At 33.1% G+C, this 22,745-nt stretch overlaps 1 protein-coding gene across 1 annotated transcript; it reads right to left on the bottom strand.

Moving 5' to 3' along the window:
• Positions 1 to 820: 820 nt before the first annotated feature.
• On the bottom strand, positions 821 to 22,197 carry GTPBP10 (GTP binding protein 10). The gene is made up of 10 exons (XM_016149638.2): positions 22,057 to 22,197; positions 20,294 to 20,487; positions 16,922 to 17,013; positions 16,394 to 16,538; positions 11,848 to 11,921; positions 10,296 to 10,348; positions 8,106 to 8,213; positions 7,118 to 7,195; positions 5,001 to 5,124; positions 821 to 3,197 (listed from the first exon to the last, which is right to left on the bottom strand). The coding sequence occupies exons 1-10, from the start codon at positions 22,087 to 22,089 to the stop codon at positions 2,935 to 2,937; spliced, it is 1,164 nt and encodes a 387-aa protein (XP_016005124.2). The 5' UTR covers positions 22,090 to 22,197; the 3' UTR covers positions 821 to 2,934.
• Between the last annotated feature and the right edge of the window lie 548 nt (positions 22,198 to 22,745).

Raw genomic sequence — 22,745 nt, 5'->3', positions numbered from 1 at the left:
TCCCAAAACATGCATATACTCACCATCCAATTTAAAATTAATAAAGAACCAAGAGGCAATATAGTGTAATGTTTAAAAGAGACAATATATGTAAACTATTCAGCACAATGCTTCAGTATGAAAATATTACCATGTTAGACATTATGAGAACAAACCATGTACTCAAACAAATTTTTGGATTTGTTTCACTTGTCTAAGGAGAGACAGATTTAACCAAATTTGAGGTGTTCTTTAAGATTTAAAAGTATCCACTAAATGCAGTTTATGATTTGGTCTTCCAAAAAATTTTTGCCATATTTGAAATAAGGTGTGTTTTTGTGTAGTTTACAATTTGTATTATTGCTAATTTGTTTCATTTTTAAGCTATATTTTGTAAGTATACACTTATGCTGTTCCTTTGAAACACTTTTAACATACCTTAATGATATTAAAAATTTCTAGATGTAACTTATCTTTGTTAACTAAGTTTTTACCTGAACTTTGCAAACCCTATGAAACTGCTTGGAAAACAGTCCACGTGTTTATGTTCACTTTTGGCAAGAAAAAAATCCATAGCTTTCATTAAATTTCTTAAGAGATTCTCTGACCTTCATCCTCCCAAAACAAATAAACACTGAACTAAAACCTCTAACTTTATAAGAGACTAATCGGATAAAAATGGAAAAAAAACTTGTGACATGATTTTTCTCAGTATGAAAGCAGACTTTTCCCGTGATTACATAATACATGTTTATTACTTAAAATATTCATTTTACATAAAGTTTATCTATTATGATAAATAAGAATAATATGGATATATATTACAAAAAGAACGATATACTAGGTTCCTGGAATTTTTTAATTCATAGATGATATCTTCGGGTCCAATTTCGCAGTACAATATACTTAATACTTGACAGTGTCTGGTAGTATAAACTTGTTAATTCATCATGGTAAATGAATATGACATAGTAAGCTCTGAAAGAACTACTGGGACTTGGTAATATATAATGTATTGACATCCGGGCTATTCAGTAAGATAACGATTCCAGAAAAAGTATATTTTAAAAGGTAAAAATAAATAGGCATTGCTTAAGGACAATATAAACAGCATCTGAGATGACTTTAAGATGTTTATTTCAAAATAAATATTTAAGTTTTTAAATTTATCTTTTATAAAATAAAAAAGGAATCCAGATTTTCTCCTTTTGTTTCAAATAAAAATCAACCATCAGAAAAAGGTACATAAGGTATACTTTTGGTAACTAGATAATACAAATAATGGAACATTTTAATGAGTTACATAAAATGCTTCAGTTAGTAGTAGAGTGGCATTACTGACAGAGCAGATAAGATAATTCCTCTTAATCCTTGACACACATCTACCATCTTTTGGCACAACAGAGAATAAAATTATGGGGTCAGAACTTCAGAAATTATATTGGTACTTGTTTATATTTAGGAAATAATAGAAGCAAAAAAGAGAAATGACTCTGAAGTCATAAATATGAAACATACCCAATACAAAATATGATCACTATCATCAGTAGAGATGTTCAAATGCCAATACTTTCCTCACTCTTATTGTTGTCAAATAAAACCAAGCTATTCTTATCCCCTGCAGTTTCTGCTATCGAATGTGAGATCCATGAGGGCAGCAGGTCCTGTCTGTTCGACATTGCACATGCAGCACCCCACACAGTGCCTGGTACAAGCGAGACACTCAATAAATACCTGTGTAATAAAAGGGGAAAAAAAAAAGCCAGTGATCTGGGGACTGAGATGAGAGGGAAGAGTGGGGAACAAACAACAGAACAAATAAAAGTGAAATAATGCTTGTAAAAAGTCACTCATGATGTCGTATCAGAAGAAATTTAAGTAGAATACTTACATTATTAATACAGGCATATGAAATGATTTCCTTATGCCTTAAATTGCAAAACAATTCCTAATAATTTAAAAAGCAGCATTGAAGAATAATTACTAAAAGTTCATTAACTTGCTACTATGTTGTTAAAAAAATAAACACTTGGAAAAGGTTTATGTAATAAACTAATTGGGGTAAAAAGATATACAACTAAAAAAATTCTGCAAGAACACAGGAAACTATTAACAGTGGTTTTGTATGGAAAGGCCTAGAGGGCCTAATGCAGAAAGATGGGAATTTTTTTTTTTTTACTTTATATGCTTTTGTACTGCTTAAATTTTACTTTTTTAAAACAACAAACTTGAATATTTTATAATAAAACTCATTAAGAGAAAATGTCCAATTTGTATTTTTAAAACTTAGTCAGAAATTTAGAAATTGTAATACTTTAAGAATATGTTGATGATTGATAATATTGTTTAAGATAGCACTTCCTATTCTCTTTACTAAAATATGACAGTAGACAATAAAAATGACTAGGACATAAGAAAATGAGATATATGTCAGTCTGCTCCAAAGCAGGAAGAAATACTCTTTTAGTTGAGAAAGAAAAATTTCCAAAAGCTGAAATCACTATTTTCTGGTTTCTGTTAAAAATTATCAGTGATCTTTATTATCGCTGAACATATGTTCAAATTTACAGGTTTGAGATTTTCTAAAAATGGGATTATATAGTTAGTAGAACCAGGTAATGACTCAAAAACAAACAAAACCTAGTTGCTCATTCTCATAATACTCTAGAAATCCTTTTATTTATTAAAAAAAAAAAAGTGATAGCACTAGAGACATAATAAGTACAGGAATAACAGAAGATTTTATTATAGGTGGATTGGCCATAAAATTATAAACTATCATTTTTAGTTCTCAATTACTATACTGTTGATACACTTAACTACAAAATACTTTAAGAAGATACGGTTCTCAAATGATGGCATATATCCCAGAAGGTTAGCAATAGCATTCTAAAAAATATATGTCTGTAGAAAAGATTTCAAATGAATACAGTTTCAATATCATTTTAAACAGATTTAAATTATGTCCATTCTGGAACTGGTAACAGCATTCTTTGATGGTAGCTCACTATAAGTTACTGTATTGGAAATCTGTAAATTAAGCAACTGTTTCTTATGATATGCATAATTTTCACGGTTGGCGTGTTCATCCAGAGATTTCCTCAAACAGCTCTTTAACTCGTCAATTCCTTCTCCCGTAATTGCAGAGATAGGAATGATATGTTGGAACTCCACAGTCCTCTCTGGAATCATGTTTTTTTCAAATAAATGCAGAAAATCTGAAACAAAGAACAGAAAACTATGATGATTTTCATTGTCTTTGAAAGTAAGTCAAAACTATGTTAGAGGTTTGATTTGTGAAACGAGGAACTGAAAACCTATCATTTTTAATTCCTGATTTTCCTTCTCTAATAAGCTCTCAGAACCCTTGGTCTTTACTAGTGACAATGGTAAAATTCTTGGCACACAGTAGCTGCTTAGTAAATATCTGTTGGATAAAGATATTTTAAACCAAATTAAGTATAAATAAAAGAAACAGAAGATGATTAACTTACAGAAGTAATAAATTTTGCTCTTGGGGGGGGGTTCAATAAAGTGAGGCAACATAGATTCTCTGAAAAAAATCCTTCTTTAAAAAAACAACATTTGTGATTTGGTATATTCTAGCTTGCCTCAGTACATGGGTGGCCTTTAACTGCCCTAAAGCATAGACTTATCATCACTGGTCCTAGAAGTCATACTAAAATTGAAAAAGGTGTGGGGGAGTTCAAGTGGGGAATCGTTTCAGATGAGTTTACTCTATCACTCCACAAGGGCTGATAGCTGTTATATTACTTTTTCCTCCCCCTGCCACCAAGACAATGGGAAGCGGGATGGCATACTGATGGAATGGGTTTAATACTGATATAAACTGAAAAGCCTGGACTGAAAGAGAATAGACAAGCCAATATGGAGCTTGGTTTGAGATTCATATACCCTCAAGGAAGTCCAGAGAGGCTAACTCAGGAATTATCACTGAGGGGACTATATTTTGTTTTATGACAGTACAAAATTAGCCACAAACTTGGTACCTCCTCTGAAAATTCTATTTTCTGCAAGACCAACTGGTAAACAGATCTAATGATATCATAAAGCAAATAACATTAAGGAATAAAGACTACTGACTAATTCCAGGGAGTGTTTATACCCCAAAAGTAACTTATTAACAAGGATAGCTCTAATATGTACATTACATTGGGAAAAGATTTTTGGGGAGAATCTTCTGCTGCTAGTCCCAATAATAACTTATTTTCCCCAATTCTTATCCCAATGATAAAAACAGAGAAATTAGTACTATTTGAAAACATTTTAACCACTTGCCATCCACCCTACTTTTCCTCATTTGTGAAGAGAGCCTCTATTAGACTCAGAAAAATGAAAGTAGGATACGGAGTGTTCTGCAAAGTTCAATATTCAAGACAGTGGCAAGTCCCTTTAAGTTCCTTTATACAAAGTGATCCATTTAGGAACAAATTTCAAACAAATAAACCCTTTTGGAGTAACAGCACCTATTCTTCTGTCACACAAACATAGGTACATGTACTCGAGTTCTTGTTAGAAGATTAGTACTCTTCAAAGACCTATAGAGCTGGCAATAGAAACATATACACCTCTTTAGAACTATTAACTCTGTTTTTAAATTTATGGTATACTAGGGGAATGAAGTTCTAGAACTTGTGAAATATGTTAAAGTGAAAGGCTTCACAGGTAAAAGGTGACTTTTCTCCCTTCTGAACCAAATCCCATTAACTCTTTAAGGATTCAGAGTTTAAATTTTACTTCTTCATGAAGCCTAACCTTTTCAGCTCAAATTATCTTTCTCTTCTTTTGTCTCCTCTCACTTACTGTCTATATCACATATTCTGAAATTTGATAAGTATTACATTAAAATATTACTTAAATGTTTCATATGGTATGTATTCTTTCTTCAAACATTTTTTAAGAGTAGCACCTGTTAGTTTTTTTCCCCACTCATTATATCACTTACCACTCTGCACATACCAAGTATTCATTAGTTTGACATTAAGAATAAATAGGTTTACCTTTAGGATTCTGGAGTTGGTTCATCAGTACATGAAATTTATCTTGGGCATCTGGCAAGTCCATTTTATTAACTGCCAGGAGTGCAGGTTTTGTCTGAAGTTCCTCTTTGTACAACTCCAACTCCTTTAAATCAAAAGAGAAAACCAAATAATTTTATTATAATATCTATACAGAATATCTATTTTGTAATGTCTTTCTTTACCTTGTAGGCCTGGGTAATCTAGAGCCAATTCACACCTCTGAAATGCAGTAAATTCCAACAACCACAAAATTAATTAACAAAGGAAACTCAGAAAATGCTTAATGGTAAGATCACATGTTAATATAGTTTAGCTCACATGACATCCTAGAGATAGTGGTGATTGTATCTAGAGCCAAATACAAATATCTGGAATATTAAGCACATTGATAAAATTCAGAAGTAAACAGTAGTAAATTTTCATGACCATGGATTAGGCAACATTTTTCTATCTATGACACCAAAAGCAAAAGGAAAAGAAAATACAGATAAATGGAACTTCATTAAAATTTAATATTCTGTGCTTTAAAAGATATAAAGAAAGAGAAAAGACAACGGACAAAATGAGAGAAAATATTTGCAAATCATATATCTGATAAGGGACTTCTATCCAAAATAAAACAACCACTTACAACTTAACAACAACAAAAAAAAGACAAATAACACAATTTTAAAATGGGCAAATAATCTGAACAGGCATTTCTCCAAAGACATACAAATGGCTAATAAGTGCATGAAAAGATGCTTAACATCATTAGTTGCTAGAGAAAAGCATATCAAAACCATCATGAAATGCCACTTCACTCCTACTAAGATAGCTAAAATAAAGAGATAGACAATAGCGAATGTTCACATTAATGTGGAAAAACTGGAACCATCATTCATTCAAAAGTAGAATTGTAAAATGGCACAATGGTGCAGCCACTTTGGAAAACAGTTTGGTAGATCCTCAAAATATTAAACATAGAGTTACCACATTATCTAACAATTCCAATTCCATTCCTAGGTATATACCCAAGAAAAATAAAAACAGGTCCATACAAAAATCTGTACACAAGCGTTTGCAGCACTATTATTCATAATAGGCAAAAACAGGCAAAGGAAATAGGATACACAAAGTCTTTGAGGTAAGAAACACTATGTCATGTTAGAGAGAAACCATAGGGCTGGATATAGAATGTAAGAAGGGGAAATAGAGATGGACTGTGAGATAAGAGCCTGACCTTGCCAGACCTCATAAACCATGTTCATGTTGGACTAACCTAACAGCAGTGGGACATTCTCAAAGTGTTTTAAGGAGGGAACAAACATCACCTTGGTTCTTTTACAAAGATCACTCTAGATGCCATAAAAAAATGGAGTGCAGAGAAGTGAGACTGGAAGCAAGGAGACCAGACACTACGGACTTAAAACATTCTAATGAGAGGGGTTGATGGTTGTAACAGTGTGGGTGAAGACAAATAGATGGATTTCAGAGAGACTCAGGATATAACACTGACAGGGCTTGATAAAGGTGGTGAGAAAGACAGAATCAAGACCACTACCTAGGTTTCCAGGTTAAATACCCAGTAAAGCTCTGGAGGAGGCTGGAAAGTTTTTTAAAAAGTTCAGTTTTATATATATTAAGTTTGAGAAGTTAATGGGACATCCAATCAAAGATGTCCAAGAGGCAGCCAGTAAAGCACAACCAAAAGATCTGGGTATCAGATACAGATTTGGCAGTCATCAGTATATTTACTGTAACTAAATGCTACTTACAGAATAAACTAAAAAAAGCATAAAAAGTAGATTGAGAAATAGTCTAAGAAGTAGAAATAAAAATTTAAACAAGATAAAGTTTGAGGAGTATCTAAAGGGGTTTGGAATTAAGGATGGTTTTATTGGTTGCAATAGTGTGAGGAACAGGTTAATATTGAAAAACTGGAGATGGCAAGTTTAGATAATTCTTTAACATCGAAGCTCAAAAAAGTAGAGGTGAAATATAAACATATTCTAATTATTATGTTATTTAGTACATAATAATAATATAGTACAGTCCTGTGTAACAACATATTAGACCAGGTGCAGAACACAGTAAAACAGAAATAGGAAACCTACTTTTGTAAGAAGTATTATGGTTTCAAAGGCAGTCCGGTATTGAGTTTGGGGAGAAAGCCGAAATCCAGAAATATCAACCTAATGGGAAAAAAAAAAAAGAGGGAAAGAGACAGCCTTTAATATAACAATAGCTATACATTTCTATGTTTTGAAATATCTTACTCTCTCAAGTTAAAAATAATTTTTCAATGTATATTCTATTGGTAATTTAGTAATTCAAAATAGAAGAAATGGAAGTGTCAAGGTAACTATAATTATTTTGATAAAATCACAACCATTAATAGAATGAAGAACTAGTACAGATAAGGCAATTTAAATTAATATGGACAATCTTATATACAGTTGACCCTTGAACACGGGGACTAGAGGCGCCAACCCCTACTCCACCCTGCACAATAGAAAATCCATGTATAACTTTTGACTCCTCCCAAACTTAACTACAGCCCCTCAGTGCCCTCCAGGGGTTTGGTTCTAGGACCCCTGCAAGGATACCAAAAATATGGATGCTCAAGTGGCATAGATCACTTCTCAGCCTTTTGGCTAGGATCAAATGTAAAATGGCGTAGATCAATACATACAGTCAGCCCTCCACATCTGCAGACTCCGAACACCATGGCTGGGAAACAGTACAGGTATTTATTGAAAAATGTATAAGTGGACCTGAGTTGTTTGAGGGTCAGCTGTATAACTCCAGCACCATCAAGTAGGAAGAAGATACTACATAATATAGTACTATGTTGAAAATCTTAAGGAATTAAATCTTGACAAGTATGACCAAATATAAACAGACATAGTAAATAATGCCATTTCTATCCCCACGGTATAAAGATTACTTACTATATTTGACCCCCATCTAAACAGCCTTAGTGGAGTCACATATGCTACTACTTTAATTTTAAATCGTATTATTATAAAAAATTTCTATGAAAACTAAATGTACAGATTTTCACATTCATTTGAATATTATATTTATATAAATATGACTTACAACAAAAAGCAGTTGTTTAGTTCTTTCTATATGCTTGAGGAATTTGTGGCCCATTCCTTTGTTCATATGTGCTCCTTCTATTAAACCAGGAAGATCAGCTACTGATATCTAATACAAAGTTAGTTTGATAGAAAAAGAAAATATATGAAAACCATAAGTACAATTACATTCAAAATTTCATAGTATTTAAAATATAATGTTCCTGATTTGTGATTACTACATCTTTATGAAACCAAGATGCCTTGATAAACAAATTACTTAAGCGTTAAGAGTCAACATCCTTTGTTATCAGAAATTAGAGTTCTATTTTTACTTATTAATCTAACAATACAGAACTTTAGAGATTACTTTAACAACTATTAATCACATAAATTCTCTTTAGAATTCCATAAATTATACTGTTCAATGTGAACTTTCCATAGAATTTCAACTTTCTAAATTCTTAGAAGTGTTCAAGAATATTAATTTAGCTGACATTTCCTTAGTATAGCTCTGTGGTTTTAAATTTTAAAATTTATATGTAGTTAATTATTTGGCACCATTGTTCCTTTTCTGTTCACATTCTACCAGGAGGACTATTAACTATATCCAAAGTTAAGGGCATAGTTTTCCTATACTCCTTTGGGAGATGATAACAATTATTAACCATTATTCTACACTTGTGGTTTTCAAACCTCACTGTGCATCATAATCACCAAGGGAGGTTTTATGCACAGATACCCAGGCCCTACCCCTAAGAGATTTCGTTTCAAATCTCTGGGGTGCATGCTTCATTTACCATTGTTGTTCTTAAGCGACCAGATAAGCTTGAAATCCAGTGAAGGATGAGAAGCACTGTTTTACACACACTGCTCATGTGAATAAGTTGAGTTTTACAGGAGGTTGTGACCATGTGACAAAGCAGTGTACACTACATATACTGAAATTTTCTTCAGAGGTCCTCTACTGATTTCCTTTAAAAATTATAATGCTCTCTTTTCCTCTCAATTTTGTTTGCTATATTCACATTATTCTGCATTTATAATTTTACTTATTATTTCATATTCTATATAATTGAACTTTATCTTTTACTTTTATATCACTATTATAAATGAATATAAATATTTTCTATTGAATTATGTCAATGGATTATGTGAAACTACAATGATACATCATCACCATAAGTCCATACTTTACATAAGTATTCATTTTTGGTGTTACACTTTCTATAGGTTTTGACAAATGTATGACATGTATCCACCATTATAATATAGTGCAGAATAGTTTCACCGCCCTAAAAACCGACTATTCATCCCGTTCTGCCTATTCATCCCGTTCTTCCCATCTCCTTGGGAACCGCCACTGATTTTTTGCTAACTCCATAGTTTTGCCTTTTCCAGAATGTCATATAGTTGGAATTATACAGTATGTAGCCTTTTCAGATTGGCTTCTTGCACTTAGTAATATGCATTTAAGGTTCTTCCATGTCTTTTCATAGCTTGCAGCTATTTCTCTTTGGTGCTGAATAATATTCCATTTTCTGGATGCATCGCAGTTTATTCACCTACTGAAGGACACCTTGGTTGCTTCTAAGTTTTGGCAATTATGAACAAACATCTGTGTGCAGGTTTTTGTGTGGATATGTTTTCAACTCATTGGGGTAAATACCAAGGAGCACAACCGCTGATCATACATTATATATATTTTTAATTTTGTCACTTTCCTTTTTTATTTATTTTTATTCTCTCTTTATTCAAAAGATCTACAGTTCTTCCTTATCAAGGAAAAATAAATTTTAATAGCTAGATAAGGCCAGAATCCCATTTAATTAAAGAAAAATTATTTAAAAGAGAAAGTTGGAGTAAAACCATTTCGATGAACTTTAGAAAATATTTTTAGGAATCAAAAATCAAAAATAAAATATGGAAGTAAGTAGGGATGTGTAATGAGAACAGATTCATGAGACAAAGAAGATATGATGCTGTAATGACAAACCAGACAAACTTTCAAAGAATAAAATGACACATTCTTATACAATATTTTACTATGATAGTGTTCAGCAGAATGGATATGATCAGTTTCATTTATCAAAACAAAATCCTGCTACTTTTTCTCCCTAACACTACAGAACCAGTTAAATATTATGAAGTCCAACTACCAAAAGAAAGTACTTTCACTTCCAACCAATTGTCTTACTTTAAAAATACCCACCTGTTTGAAATCATTATACATAATCTTTCCAAGTTCGGGCTTTAATGTTGTAACTAAAAGAAAAAACAACAGTAAATTAAGGCTAGAATAATGGCTGGTATTCTCAAAATTGTCTTAGAATTATGAATAATATAAACAATATTTCTTTTCTATAAACAATTTAATTCAGATTATGTTCTCATTTGTTGATATGGAAGGTTCGATTATCTTTGTTATTTATGATTAACTTGGAAAAGGACAAATATAGATTATTATAATCTGCATATCCCACTAATCTAATTAGTGGGATACAAAGTTCCTCTATCGCACTTTAAGAAGTATGGTATTCGAGGGAGAATTTAGGTTTCTATCACCGGGTCTGTGGGTTAAATTTGTCTAGCCCTTTCTCATCCAGTTATCCTTAAGCCTCACTGATCTCACATTAGCCTCCTTCCTATGACTCTTTACTTTTCTTCCTCTTTCCTTTTCAGGAGTCCCCTATATTATAATAAGTCCTGGCCATATAGTTGATAGCAGTCCAAAATTAATTTTATAAGAGTCTAATTTGAGAATGGCTTAATATTTTTTTCCAGTTAGTCATTCTGTACCTTTTTGTTTTATGATGGCACAGATTCTATCATATTCATTCACTACTCTGAGTTTACACTTCCATTATATCTCACCTTGCTATTGCAATAGCCTACTAACTAACTGTTCTTCCCAGAACCATTTATGTCCCATACCCACCCATTTTCCTTATTATTATAGAAATCTTTTTAAAACAAATTTAATTATTTTATGCCATGCTTAAAAGGCTATCAACTGCTCTTAAGATATAAAGATCAAACACAGCCTACATGGTCTGTATGATAAAGCCTCTACCTACATCTCTAGCCTCATCTTGATTCCCTTTCCCTTAACACATGTTCTCTCCACACACGAATCCCCTCCCTGCCACCACAGAGCCTCTGTGTACATGCTATTTCTTCTAACTAAACGACTTTTCACTTCCACTGTCACTCGTTAACTCATATTTATTCTTTAAATCTCAGCCCCAGCATCACATTTCCACATAAAAGCAGTCACCTGTACTCTTTCATAGAACTATATTATATTCCTTATATTCATTAGTGGGATATATGCCTTCCCCCACTAGTATGTAAGCTCAGTAAAAGTCAGAACAGCATCTGTTTGTTTACCAGTCTTTGTAACTCCAGAACCTGGTGTATTTCCTAGAAAAATGTACCAGCTAAATGAGTGAAAGAATTCATCTCTGCCTTCCTAGTATTTATCAATGCTCTTAATAAAGGCTAGGAGTTCATAAAATCATAACTAAACCAAAAGAATGATTATGCAACTAAAAATAAACACAACATAATAAGTGTCTAGCAAGTACTAGAAACTTTGCTGAGGGCTACAGAGATTTAAAAGAGTAATGGGAAATGCATATATTCTGCCAAGAGTTTTAAAACTAAGGCTATCCTCAAAACTGTTATTTTATTCATACTCAAAGAAAGATTAGTATTTAAAAATTCACCATCACACATTACAATACAAAACAAATTACACTTACATGCATAATCTGCAATCACAGGTTTTGCGTGAGAAATCTGACTTAACAAGGAGGATTTTCCAGCATTTGGGAATCTGAAATGAGAAAAGAAATTTATATATTACAATAAATATAAGCACTATTAATATTTACTTATTTCTGAATTTTTAACATTTCAGAAAGTAGACTTATTTCTGGGAGTAAGAGTATGTTTAAAATAATTTTGAAAAACTTGAGAAACAAAATATACTTATGAAAAAGGAAAAGGTAAATTTATGCTGGACACTGAAGATGTTTTCATACTGTGAATGAATAATTCAAATTATGTGAAAAACATTACTAAATCATAGAATAACAAAAAATAAAAATACCTGTAGTCCAAATACTGATAAAATATTATGCATATTGTTTTGCAGACTTAAACAAAAAACATTTAATATGAACATTTTCCAATGTATACCAAAGTAGAGAGGAGTAATAAATCCCATTTAGCCATTATCTATCTCTGACAAATATTAATATATTCTCAATACTTTTTTAAAAGTTGGTTTGTTGGAACAGGGACTCCAATAAGGTCTGCATTACAACTGGTTGATGTCCCTTATATTTCTTTTGGTAAAGGTTCCCCTTCTATCTTGTTTTCCTCTTTGTAGTTTTATTTTTTTAAAACTAGGTCATTTCTTCTGTAGTGTTTCTTTCCCACAGTCAGGATTTTTCTGTTGACACTCCCATGATGTCATTTAACACTTTTTCACTGTGGATTTTCTATAAATTGGTCGTTATATACAGAGCCTTGATCCGATTCAGTTTTTGTTTTTGTTTTTGTATTTTTTTCCCCGAAAGACTTTTCAAACTGAATTATATAATGTGAACACCTTTCAAGAGTGCACTGTATTTACTTAACTAAATTCCTATTGTTAGGTATTTAGGTTGTCTTCAATTTTTTTACTATTATCGATAATGTTGCAGAAATATTTGGATGCAGCCAGAAAAACACATACCATGTTAATAGTCACCACTGAGTGGTAGAATAGGCAACTATCTTTTTCTTTCTGTAAATGAGCATTTATTATTTGTCTAATTTTTTTCTAAAAACTTTAAACACTGAAGTGGCTAGGCTTGAATCTTTATACATATCCTTAATCTTTTTCTTGAGATAAATTTCTAGATGAGAGAATACTAGGTTAAAATATATGCTAGTTTTAAAGGCTTTGATTTTATTGCTAAATTTCCCTCAAGAAAGGTCCATAATGCATGAAAGTATGTACCAGGAATGGTAGTCACTTAAGAGATTATTTCCTAAATTTCATTCAGATATTTTTATTAAATTTGTTCAACAAAAGGAAATGTAAATTGGTGCAACCATTATGGAAAACAGTATGGAGTTTCCTCAAAAAATTAAAAATAGAACTACCATATGATCCAGCAATTCCACTTCTGGGTATTTATCTAAAGAAAACAAAAACACTAACTTGAAAAGATATATGTATCCCCATGTTCACTGCAGTATCATTTACAATGGTAAGATATGGAAACCATCTAAGTGTATATCAATGGATGAATGGGTAAGGAAAACATCATACATACACACAGGAATATCATTCAGCCATAAAAAAGAAGACAATATTGCCATTTGTGACAACACAGGTGGACTTTGAGAGCACTGTGCTAGGTGAAATAAGTCAGACAAAGAAACAAATACTATATGACCTCACTTATACGCAGAAACCAAACAAATTAACTAAAAAGCTGAACTTACAGATACAGAGAACAGATTGGTGGTTGCTGGAGGAGGTAGGAAAAATGGTTGAAAAGGATCAAAAGATACAAACTTCTAGTTATAACATAAATAAGTCATAGGGCGTATTATGTGTAACATGGTGGCCATAGTTAATAATACTGTATTGTATATCCGAAAGTTGCTAAGAGAGTAAATCGTAAAAGTTTTCATCACAAGGGAAAAAAAGTTGTTAACTATGCATGGTGATGAATGTTAACTAGACTTATTATGATGATCATATCATAATACATACAGATAATAAATTCATTATGTTGTACATCTAAAACTGATGTTATATGTCAATTATATCTCAGTAAAAAAATTATCCAACAAATATTTATTGAGAATTGACCTGTATCATACACAACTAACAGTTAGGCAGTATCATAGAAACCAGAATCATAGCAATCAATGAGACAAATGTGATCCCTGCCCTCAGGGTTTTCATTCAAAAATAAGAAAGCTCTGCTTTCGAAACTCTGCCAAACTTTGATTTGAAATAATGGTGTAATATTTTGCCAATACAAATTTAGAATTCTATAAAAACTTATAAGCTCTTAATGGAGCTCTTTTAACAATTTTTCTCATTAATAATATTTCTATAATAAAATTAGAATAAAATTACGTGTTTTCTTAATGACTTGTTTCCCTTGGAAATACAGTTTTTTATCCTGTTATACCCAGGTCTTATAACTTGTTGGAAAGTAAATTGCAATCATTTTTGTTTATGATTATCATTAGTTGGACTTGCTTGTTTCTTTTCAATATCCTTATATTTCTATAAGCACAGAAAAATGCAAACCAACTATTTCCAAAAAGATCAAAGTACACAAAGAAAAGGATGCTAATGGCTGAAGAACAGATACTTAAGATTTTTCTTGAAAAGTACCTAACAAAAATTTTGAGGCTGAAATCCAATCTATGCAAAGATCAGATCTAACAATAGAAGTACACGTGTGTTAGTTATATACCTTTCTTCTAAGGTTCAGTTCATTCCTGAAACCAGCTAAAAGGATATCTGTTTATGATCGCACTCACATTAGTAACTTTTGAAGAATAATTGTCCAATTTAAAAGCACTAGAACATGCATTAAACATTGTGCTTAAGAATAACGATGCTTTAATTACTGACTATAATTTCAAGTCCACTTCTGAAAATCTTAGCATTTCACTATATGTAGTCTCCTATAAATTGTCAATATAATGATGATGGTAGCAGCAACCATTCATTCACTGAGCATTCATAAATCTAAGGCACGTGTTGTGCTGCAAAAGAAACATCTTACTCATCAACAACAATTTTAAGGTGAGAACCATCTCCTTTCACTATTCAAGATGAGAAAACAAAAACTTAGGAGACTATAGAATACAGCAATCCCCAACCTTTTTGGCACCAGGGACCGGTGCTCCTATGAGAATCTAATGCCTAATGATCTGAGATGGAGCCGAGGCGGTGATGCTAGGGCTGGGGAGTGACTAGGAATACAGATGAAGCATTGCTTGCTCGCCCACCACTCACCTGCAGCCCAATTCCTAACAGGCCACGGACCAGTCCTGGTTCGTGGCCTGAGGGTTGGGGACCCCTGGTATAATATATTCAAGACCAGTCAGCCAGTCTACTGATGATCTGAGGTTCTAACTCAAATAGTTTCACCTGAGTCCCCCACGCCTACCCCACCTTTATTACTCAGCCTTGCTAGGATCTTCTTTGTCTGTAAAGGTATATCTATGGAAACTGCAGTACATTTTTCTACCAAATGAGAAAATGAATGGTTGGATTCTCAGTCTTACCTACAACATTCTATAAATGTTTAAACATATATACATACTATTATAGAACCTATACCTCATAACCCTTGTAACTATGTTTTATTCAAAAAATGAAATGTGAATGGAAAGCTTGAAGCCAGGATCACATCTTCCCTGTTACAAATTCTGCAGGAATGGGGCCTCTGAACTCTAAGCCACTGCTGGTTAAGACCAGACAGGTATGGAAAGAGGTGAGGAATTCAGACTGTAGAGTCTAGTAAAGAAGCAGTGAGATGGCTGGAGAGGAAGATGAAAAGAGCTTAAAAAGAAGCTATGGGAAGGCAAGGAATGGAATGGTAGTTTGGTACCCAGTTTGGCAGCAGTTTTCTCTACCTTTTCCTTAGGGCTCCATCTGACTACTATACGATGCTATGAAAGAATGGAGGCTGTGGAAGAGGACAACATTTTAAGGTCTGCAGTACTGAGAATGGACAGATTCTAAGCAGAGCATAAAGGATAGGGAAAAGGTCATAACCAAGATTCAACTTGGTATTCAATAGTGTCTAAGTCTGATGGTTAAGATTGTCTGTACCAGCCTTTAGCTGTTTGATTAATGATACAATACTGCTGTTAAGATGCGTGAAATATCGTAATTATTTTTTTCCTTCTTTTATTTTCTTCTATACACTTTTTAAAATGTGGTTTGTCTAGATTTCTCATTTTATTCCTTAATAGTTGGTAATGTGCTTTTATGTTCTCATACTATTGCATTTGATTGATCATTTTCTTTATTCGTTTTCTAACATTTCACTAGCTTACTATATGGTTAGGATCTTTGACAAATTAATAGTAAATACGAAATTCTATGCTGGCATTATGAAAATAACTACATTTGATAGCATATTCCAAAGTATGCACATGATGCACAAATTCCATAAACTAGAAATAGTGCTGGCCCCAAATTACCATTTATATTTATTTCCTATTTATGAACTATCTCTCTGAAAGTATAAAAATAAAGATTTGAATGGTACTTACCCCACTAGGCCTATATCAGCTATAAGTTTTAGATCAAGGTGAATTATTCGTTTCTGGCCTTTCAAAGGTAAGAAATTTGTAAGTAGATTACCACCAAGGCCTCCTTCAGCTACTAAAATTCTGTCTTTCTCTTTATTGAGTTCTCCTTAAAAAGAAAGATAAAGATACGTAGAGCCAAGATTAGTAAGTGGAGCTAATCACTAACGACATTTTTCTTTCAGAAACAGATGCCAGAAGTTTCTGTTAAAAGCTTGACCCTGGAAGTGCACTTCTGAAAACAGTTGAAAATAAACAAGTTATGTTTAAAACCAATTACTCTTATATTTTTAAAATAATCTTAAATCTAGCAGTTAATTTTCAATAACCTTTATGTAATGTTTTTTAAAAGTTCTTTCAATAATTAGCAGGTAAAATAGTTTATGTTTTTTAAAAAATGCTCACACTCAAGAGGTGCTACTCCCCACAGCTCTCAAACAATTTTGAAAATGTGCACATTTTTTACAACCTTAGAATCTATAGTACACTTACCTATAATTTTACCATATTCATCAGTTATTGAAATACCCACAGGTACAGGGATTTCACAGTCTTTTCCTTTTGAGCCTTTCAGTGCACTAACCCTACAAAAAAAAAAGAAAAAAAAAAGAGTTAAATTAAAATGAGGAAAACCCACTATATTAAGTGATTTAAGCTTCAAGAAAATATAATGCTCTATAAAGACTAGCAGCCAATCTTTTTAATGCAGATATTAAATGGCCAAATATAAGAGCTTCGACTTGGTGTTCGATTATTTCTTTACATTGTAGACTATCATATCCCAATAAAAATATTAAGTAATGATTTGTTACCAAGCTAGCCAACAAAAGTCATTTCAACTCATAATATATGGTATACCTGAAATGAAAAGACCATTACAACAACACAAACTAGCAAAAAAAAAAAAAACCCACTGAATAACAAAGCTTTTTTAAAAACTGACCTAATACTGCTGAATTGTACACCTAAAACTTACTGGATTTCTTTAACCAATGTCACTATAATAAGTTAATTAAAAATATATATTTAAAAAAATTTTAAAATGACCTCAAACCAGAGTATATTAATTATAGGAGGCTCATCTCTTAAACTGCTCATGAGAGAATAAATTGGTACAAACTTCTAACCAGTAATTCCACTTCTGGAAATTTATCCTAAAAGAAAACAAACAAACTGCTATATACACATGGTTGTGTGTTGCATTGTGCTATAACTGTAAAAAATCAGTAATTACCTAAATAGATGAATGCCAAAATAAGTTATTTCCAATACCATAATACTATGCAGCCATTCTGAACAATCTTCTGTCATGGAAATAAGTTAAAAGAGGAGGTTGAAAAATATTATCCTCTTGTTTTTATACTCCCAAATTATTTACATACACACATAATTACATTTTGTTAAATGTAAGAAAGTTAAGAAAAGGTTAATAGTGATTATCTCTGGGTAGAAAGATTACAGACACTTGACTTTTTAGAAAAATCTTTGTATTCCTGATCTCCCTGATTAGGTCAGAATCCCACTGCCTATATACATATATAGGCTCATTCATAAGACTTGTCATAATTATAATTTTCCATTTTTCATGTATTTGATTAATATCTGCTCTCCTACTAGACTACATACAGTAAGTTCATCATTTTATCCTAGATACCTAGTAAAGTGATTGGTAAATACTCAATTTAGGTGAATGAACAAACTGGATTGACAGAAATGAATGAATTTGAAATAAAGATTTAGATAGAACACTTCTCTTACTGGGATTGTGTGCTGTAATTTTTAGAATGTTGTGTTACTATTGATGAACTTTCTATTAAAAGTTTTTTTTAAAGAATTGAAATAGTATCTGGTAATTTTTATAGATGAACAAGCATAAACCAATTTACTGGGAGATGATTTCATGATGAACAAAAGCAGTCTGACTTTTAGTAGACATTATTAGATATCTGAAATTAAAATCTTACTCAGTTATCTATATTTTGGAAGTGGTCCCTGAACTAAGACTTGAAAAGGGAATAGGACTTTGCCAGACAATTAAGGTAGGAAAAGATGTGTTGATAAACTGAATACATACACACACACGCATAAGCACACGCACACACACACGTACACTGGATTAGGAGAGAACAAGCTGTTAGGTAAAATAATAGTTATTTCTAGCACAATGCCAGTCCAAGTGGGATGGCATGTTGTGAAAAAAAAAGACACTGTAGTCCAGATCGTGAAGAGTTTGATATGCTATGTTAGAGAGTTTGAAGATTATCTTAGAGTGATGAGGAACACTGAAGGATCTTAAATAGGCAAGTGACATTTATAAGTTAGTGTTTTAGAAAATCACTCTAGGAGTAATTAGAGAAAGAATGGATTGGAGGTGATGACTGAGACTGGAGACCCAAATTGGAGAATACTGCAATTTTTCAAGAAATGGTGATGGTCTGAGTTAAAGTCTGGCCTGTACCTTTCTCTCTGGTCTCATCTTCCTCTACGTTCCCGTTTTCTGCATTCCAGCCATACTGGTCTTCTTTTAGTGTCTTATACTGGTACGCCTGCTACCATTGGGCCTTTGTTCATGTTCTCTCTCCTACAATGCTTTTTCTTCCCCTTCACCCAGCTGGCTCCTGTTAATTCTTCAGATTTAAGCCTCTACATTCTAAAAATTGCCACATGCAACCCCAGTAAGAAAAATGTTCTATTTAAATCTTTCTTAACATTAAAACATCAATCATCTTTAATATACCACTGATCTGAACACAGAATAAGGTTGGAATTATAGCAACTTTACTTTTGAAATTATGATAAAAAATTTTTACTTTAGAATGTAAACTACTATTATTTTCCACCTGTAACAGCAAAATAATAACATTCTGAATTCAAAACTTTGATTACTAAATTCTAATAAATATAGGGCTCTCAAAATTTGTCCTATAAAATGGTTTCAATCAGACTATTCATAAAACGAAAATGCTCAAAAAGAAATATAAAGTGTTCCTCCAAGGATTTCTTTACCAGCAGAAGATGCTACTACATATTCTGGGCAGGATAATTTGTTGTTCCAACTGCTCCTCTACATTACATGGTATTTAATATTCCTACCTCTATCTTTTGCTTATACTCATGCCCCAAGTAAGTGACCCATTCCATCCTCTAGTATTGTGACAACATACCAAAACGCTTCCTTGGGAAGGAGAAAGAAAAAAGGGACATAAAGTTTAACCTTTATGCCAACACCTCCTAAAGAATAACAGAATGAGAGAGGCCTGAGGAATATAGCCTGCATTTGGATAGAAGCTTTAAGAATTTTTCTCTTCCTTGTCTTTATAATGAAAGAAAAAATTCTTCATACATTTTGAGGCCAATATAATATGTTCCACAAAAAAATAGCAAACATTAACTAAAAATAAAGGAAAGGTTTTGCTGTCATGGAAAGAAGCCCAAAAAGAGAACATACAAGAGCTATATCAGTGAAACAGGCTCCAAATTTTCAGCACTGCCTAGAGATGCTGGCAGAACTCGTGGTTGTGGTGGGACGGAGTATCATGGCTGAGATTTGAGAAAGGTTTTCTAAAACCTGTCAAAGATAACTTAAGAAGAAAATGGTAGGAATTCAGATAATTTTCTGTTTCTACAGAGAAAGTGCAAAAGAATATAAACAGACACTGGGAGAAGAAAAGGATAAAAAGTTTAAAAGCTCCAAAACATTTCTTAGTACCTTTTTACTATAGTTGAGACAAATGTAGATTTTAGCTGAGTTACAAATACAGAATATAATTTACTTTAAATAACTTATTAATTTTTATCTTTTAACTTTTTTCCTCCTGGGAGGGATTAATTTTATAAAATCAAAGTCATTTAGTAAATACTTACCGACTGTTTGCTCCTTCTCCAGCCACAAACCGTTTGTGAGGATATTTGTCTTTAAGTTGTTTTAAAGTCATTTTGTTATGGGCTACAATCCAGACATCACCACCTTTTCCACCTTCTCCACCTAAACGAGGGTACCCCATTCCACCACTTCCTCCCCTGGTGAAGAGTCTTAGGTTATCGATGAAGTTTCCATACTTAAAGAGAGAGAGAGAGAGAGAACATTTGTATACTAAATCAGCTTACTAATTTAAACTCCTTTCTAGTTCTTCATTGCTACTAAAATTCCTTTTAAAAATCAATAATGGCTTTCTGTGCATATATACAATGGAATACTACTCAGCTACAAGAAAAGACAAAATACTGCCATTTGTGACAACATGGATAATCTTGAGAATACCATGCTAAGCAAAGTAAATCAGACAGAAAAGTCAAAACCCATATGATTTCACTCATACATGTAATATAAAACTAAAAGCGACAAACAAACAAGTAAACAAAAACTCATTGACACAGACAAAATGGTGGTTACCAGTGGGTAAAGGAGTTGAAGGGGAGGTAGTAAAGGGTAAAGAGGGTCAAATATACGGTGATGGAATAGATTTGACTTGGGTGGTGCGCTATATAGAACTGTACTCTTGAAACCTTTAAAATTAACCAATGTCAGCCCAATTAAATAAATAAATTTAAAAAAAATGGAAATAAATGGTTTGAAAATAACAAATGATTAATAAATGCATGGTGATTTGCTGCTTTCACTTTTAAAAAATGCAACAGGTTTAAGTGAAGAGATAGATTCCACTTGCAAACTACAATGATTGGAAGTGGCTTTTCATGGCAGTAAGGTTACACAAGTAGCCTGTAATAACTTATCCATACACACATGCGCGCGCGCACACACACACACGCAGTAGTTTCTTTTTAGTTAAATGATTAGTTATTTCATATACTCAAGTACTATCCTTAACAAGTCTCTTTTCTTCACCTTTCTGGAAAATAGAGGGTTGGATAAAGTATAACTTCACTTAAGATATTACGAACTATGCCTTTCCTCCAACAAAACAAAAACTCCTGTTCTTAAACTTCCATTCAATGTGTGACACACTGTTTTACAATTCTAAATTTAACAGATTCAGAGATTTAGAACCCAAACTTAAAAGAAATATCTCAATCTCGTTGTTAGTAATGGCCAATCTCTGATGTCAGCAGATTTTAAAAAACATTACTAGTAAGGCTCTTAAAGACGTGTTTTAGAAGCAACCTTAAATTTTTTACAGAAACGATTCTAAAATCAATACCACACAAAAACTGATCTAAATTTCTTGCAAGAAAGTAAGCTTATTACATATTTTCATTTGGTGATGAAAAGTCGTCTTTAAAAACAATATAACCAAGAAAAATATATATAAAAAATAAACGGGCTATGGATATTAACATTTAAAAGTAAAATACACTATTTAAGCCGACAGAAAAGGTCACACCTACACTCCATGTATACCCTATTGCTTCTAAACCGCAGCAGGTAACCCAGCTTTCATTCCAAGTCCACACAATTCCCTAAAAGAATCTCAAATCCTAACCAGGCCGGGTAGGCACACCCTTCTTACCCCTCACAGGACAACCTCGCCTCCTGCGGGGGTGAAAACTATGGCAGAGAAAAAGGAGGAAAAAGGCCCCCAGAAAGAAAAAGTGGGGAGGAAAGGAAGGAGCACCAGAGGCCTCAGGTGGGGCTGGAGGCACCTGGCCCTCTGGCATCAGTCACGGACCTTTCTAAACAACACGCAACTGCAGTGCACCATCACAGCGCTGGGCCAGGATTCATTCCTAGGGAAAGTGTACGAAACAAAGCACCGCGCGGCCTATTTACGTCACTGCAGGCCACAGACTTAGCGTTTCCTCCGCACGCGCCCTCGGAAACAGCCGCATGCGCCGTAAGGCGCAGCACGGGGACAGGCGCATGCGCTGTACGGTGCGCCGTACGAGAAGATGCAGGCACTTTTTATTTAGGGGAACCCAGCATAAAACTGAGAAATTGTCGAGATGCGCTGTGGCAAGGGACGGGTGGAGAGTGTGTGCCTCAGGAATTAACATTTTGAATGGGAACATTTTGAACTGAGCTTCCATGGAGGAATTTTTATGCTAATTGAGGAAACCGTAAGGTACCACTGTCTACTCTATAAAGCGGAGTGGGGAGCAAAACAAAACAGACAAACCCAAATGCCTAAACGACACGGAAATTCAGCAGAAAAAGAAGAGCTCGAGAAAGTTATTAGTTCATTGACGAGTTGGGTGATCTCTAGCAAAAGCTTCCAGGAGACACTGAATTTAAAACTTGTGACACAATATTAGGATCTGAGATCTGTAAGAATTGCATTGAATTCAGTGGGAAAAGAAACTTGCAACTGTTTGTCAGACAGTAGTAGCTTCTTGGAGTCGGGTAGAGAAAGGTTTTTAT

Source organism: Rousettus aegyptiacus, unplaced genomic scaffold (genome assembly GCF_014176215.1).
Source record: "Rousettus aegyptiacus isolate mRouAeg1 unplaced genomic scaffold, mRouAeg1.p scaffold_m13_p_13, whole genome shotgun sequence".
NCBI classification, from domain to species: domain Eukaryota; kingdom Metazoa; phylum Chordata; class Mammalia; order Chiroptera; family Pteropodidae; genus Rousettus; species Rousettus aegyptiacus.
This window is presented reverse-complemented; position numbering and strand designations above follow the sequence as displayed.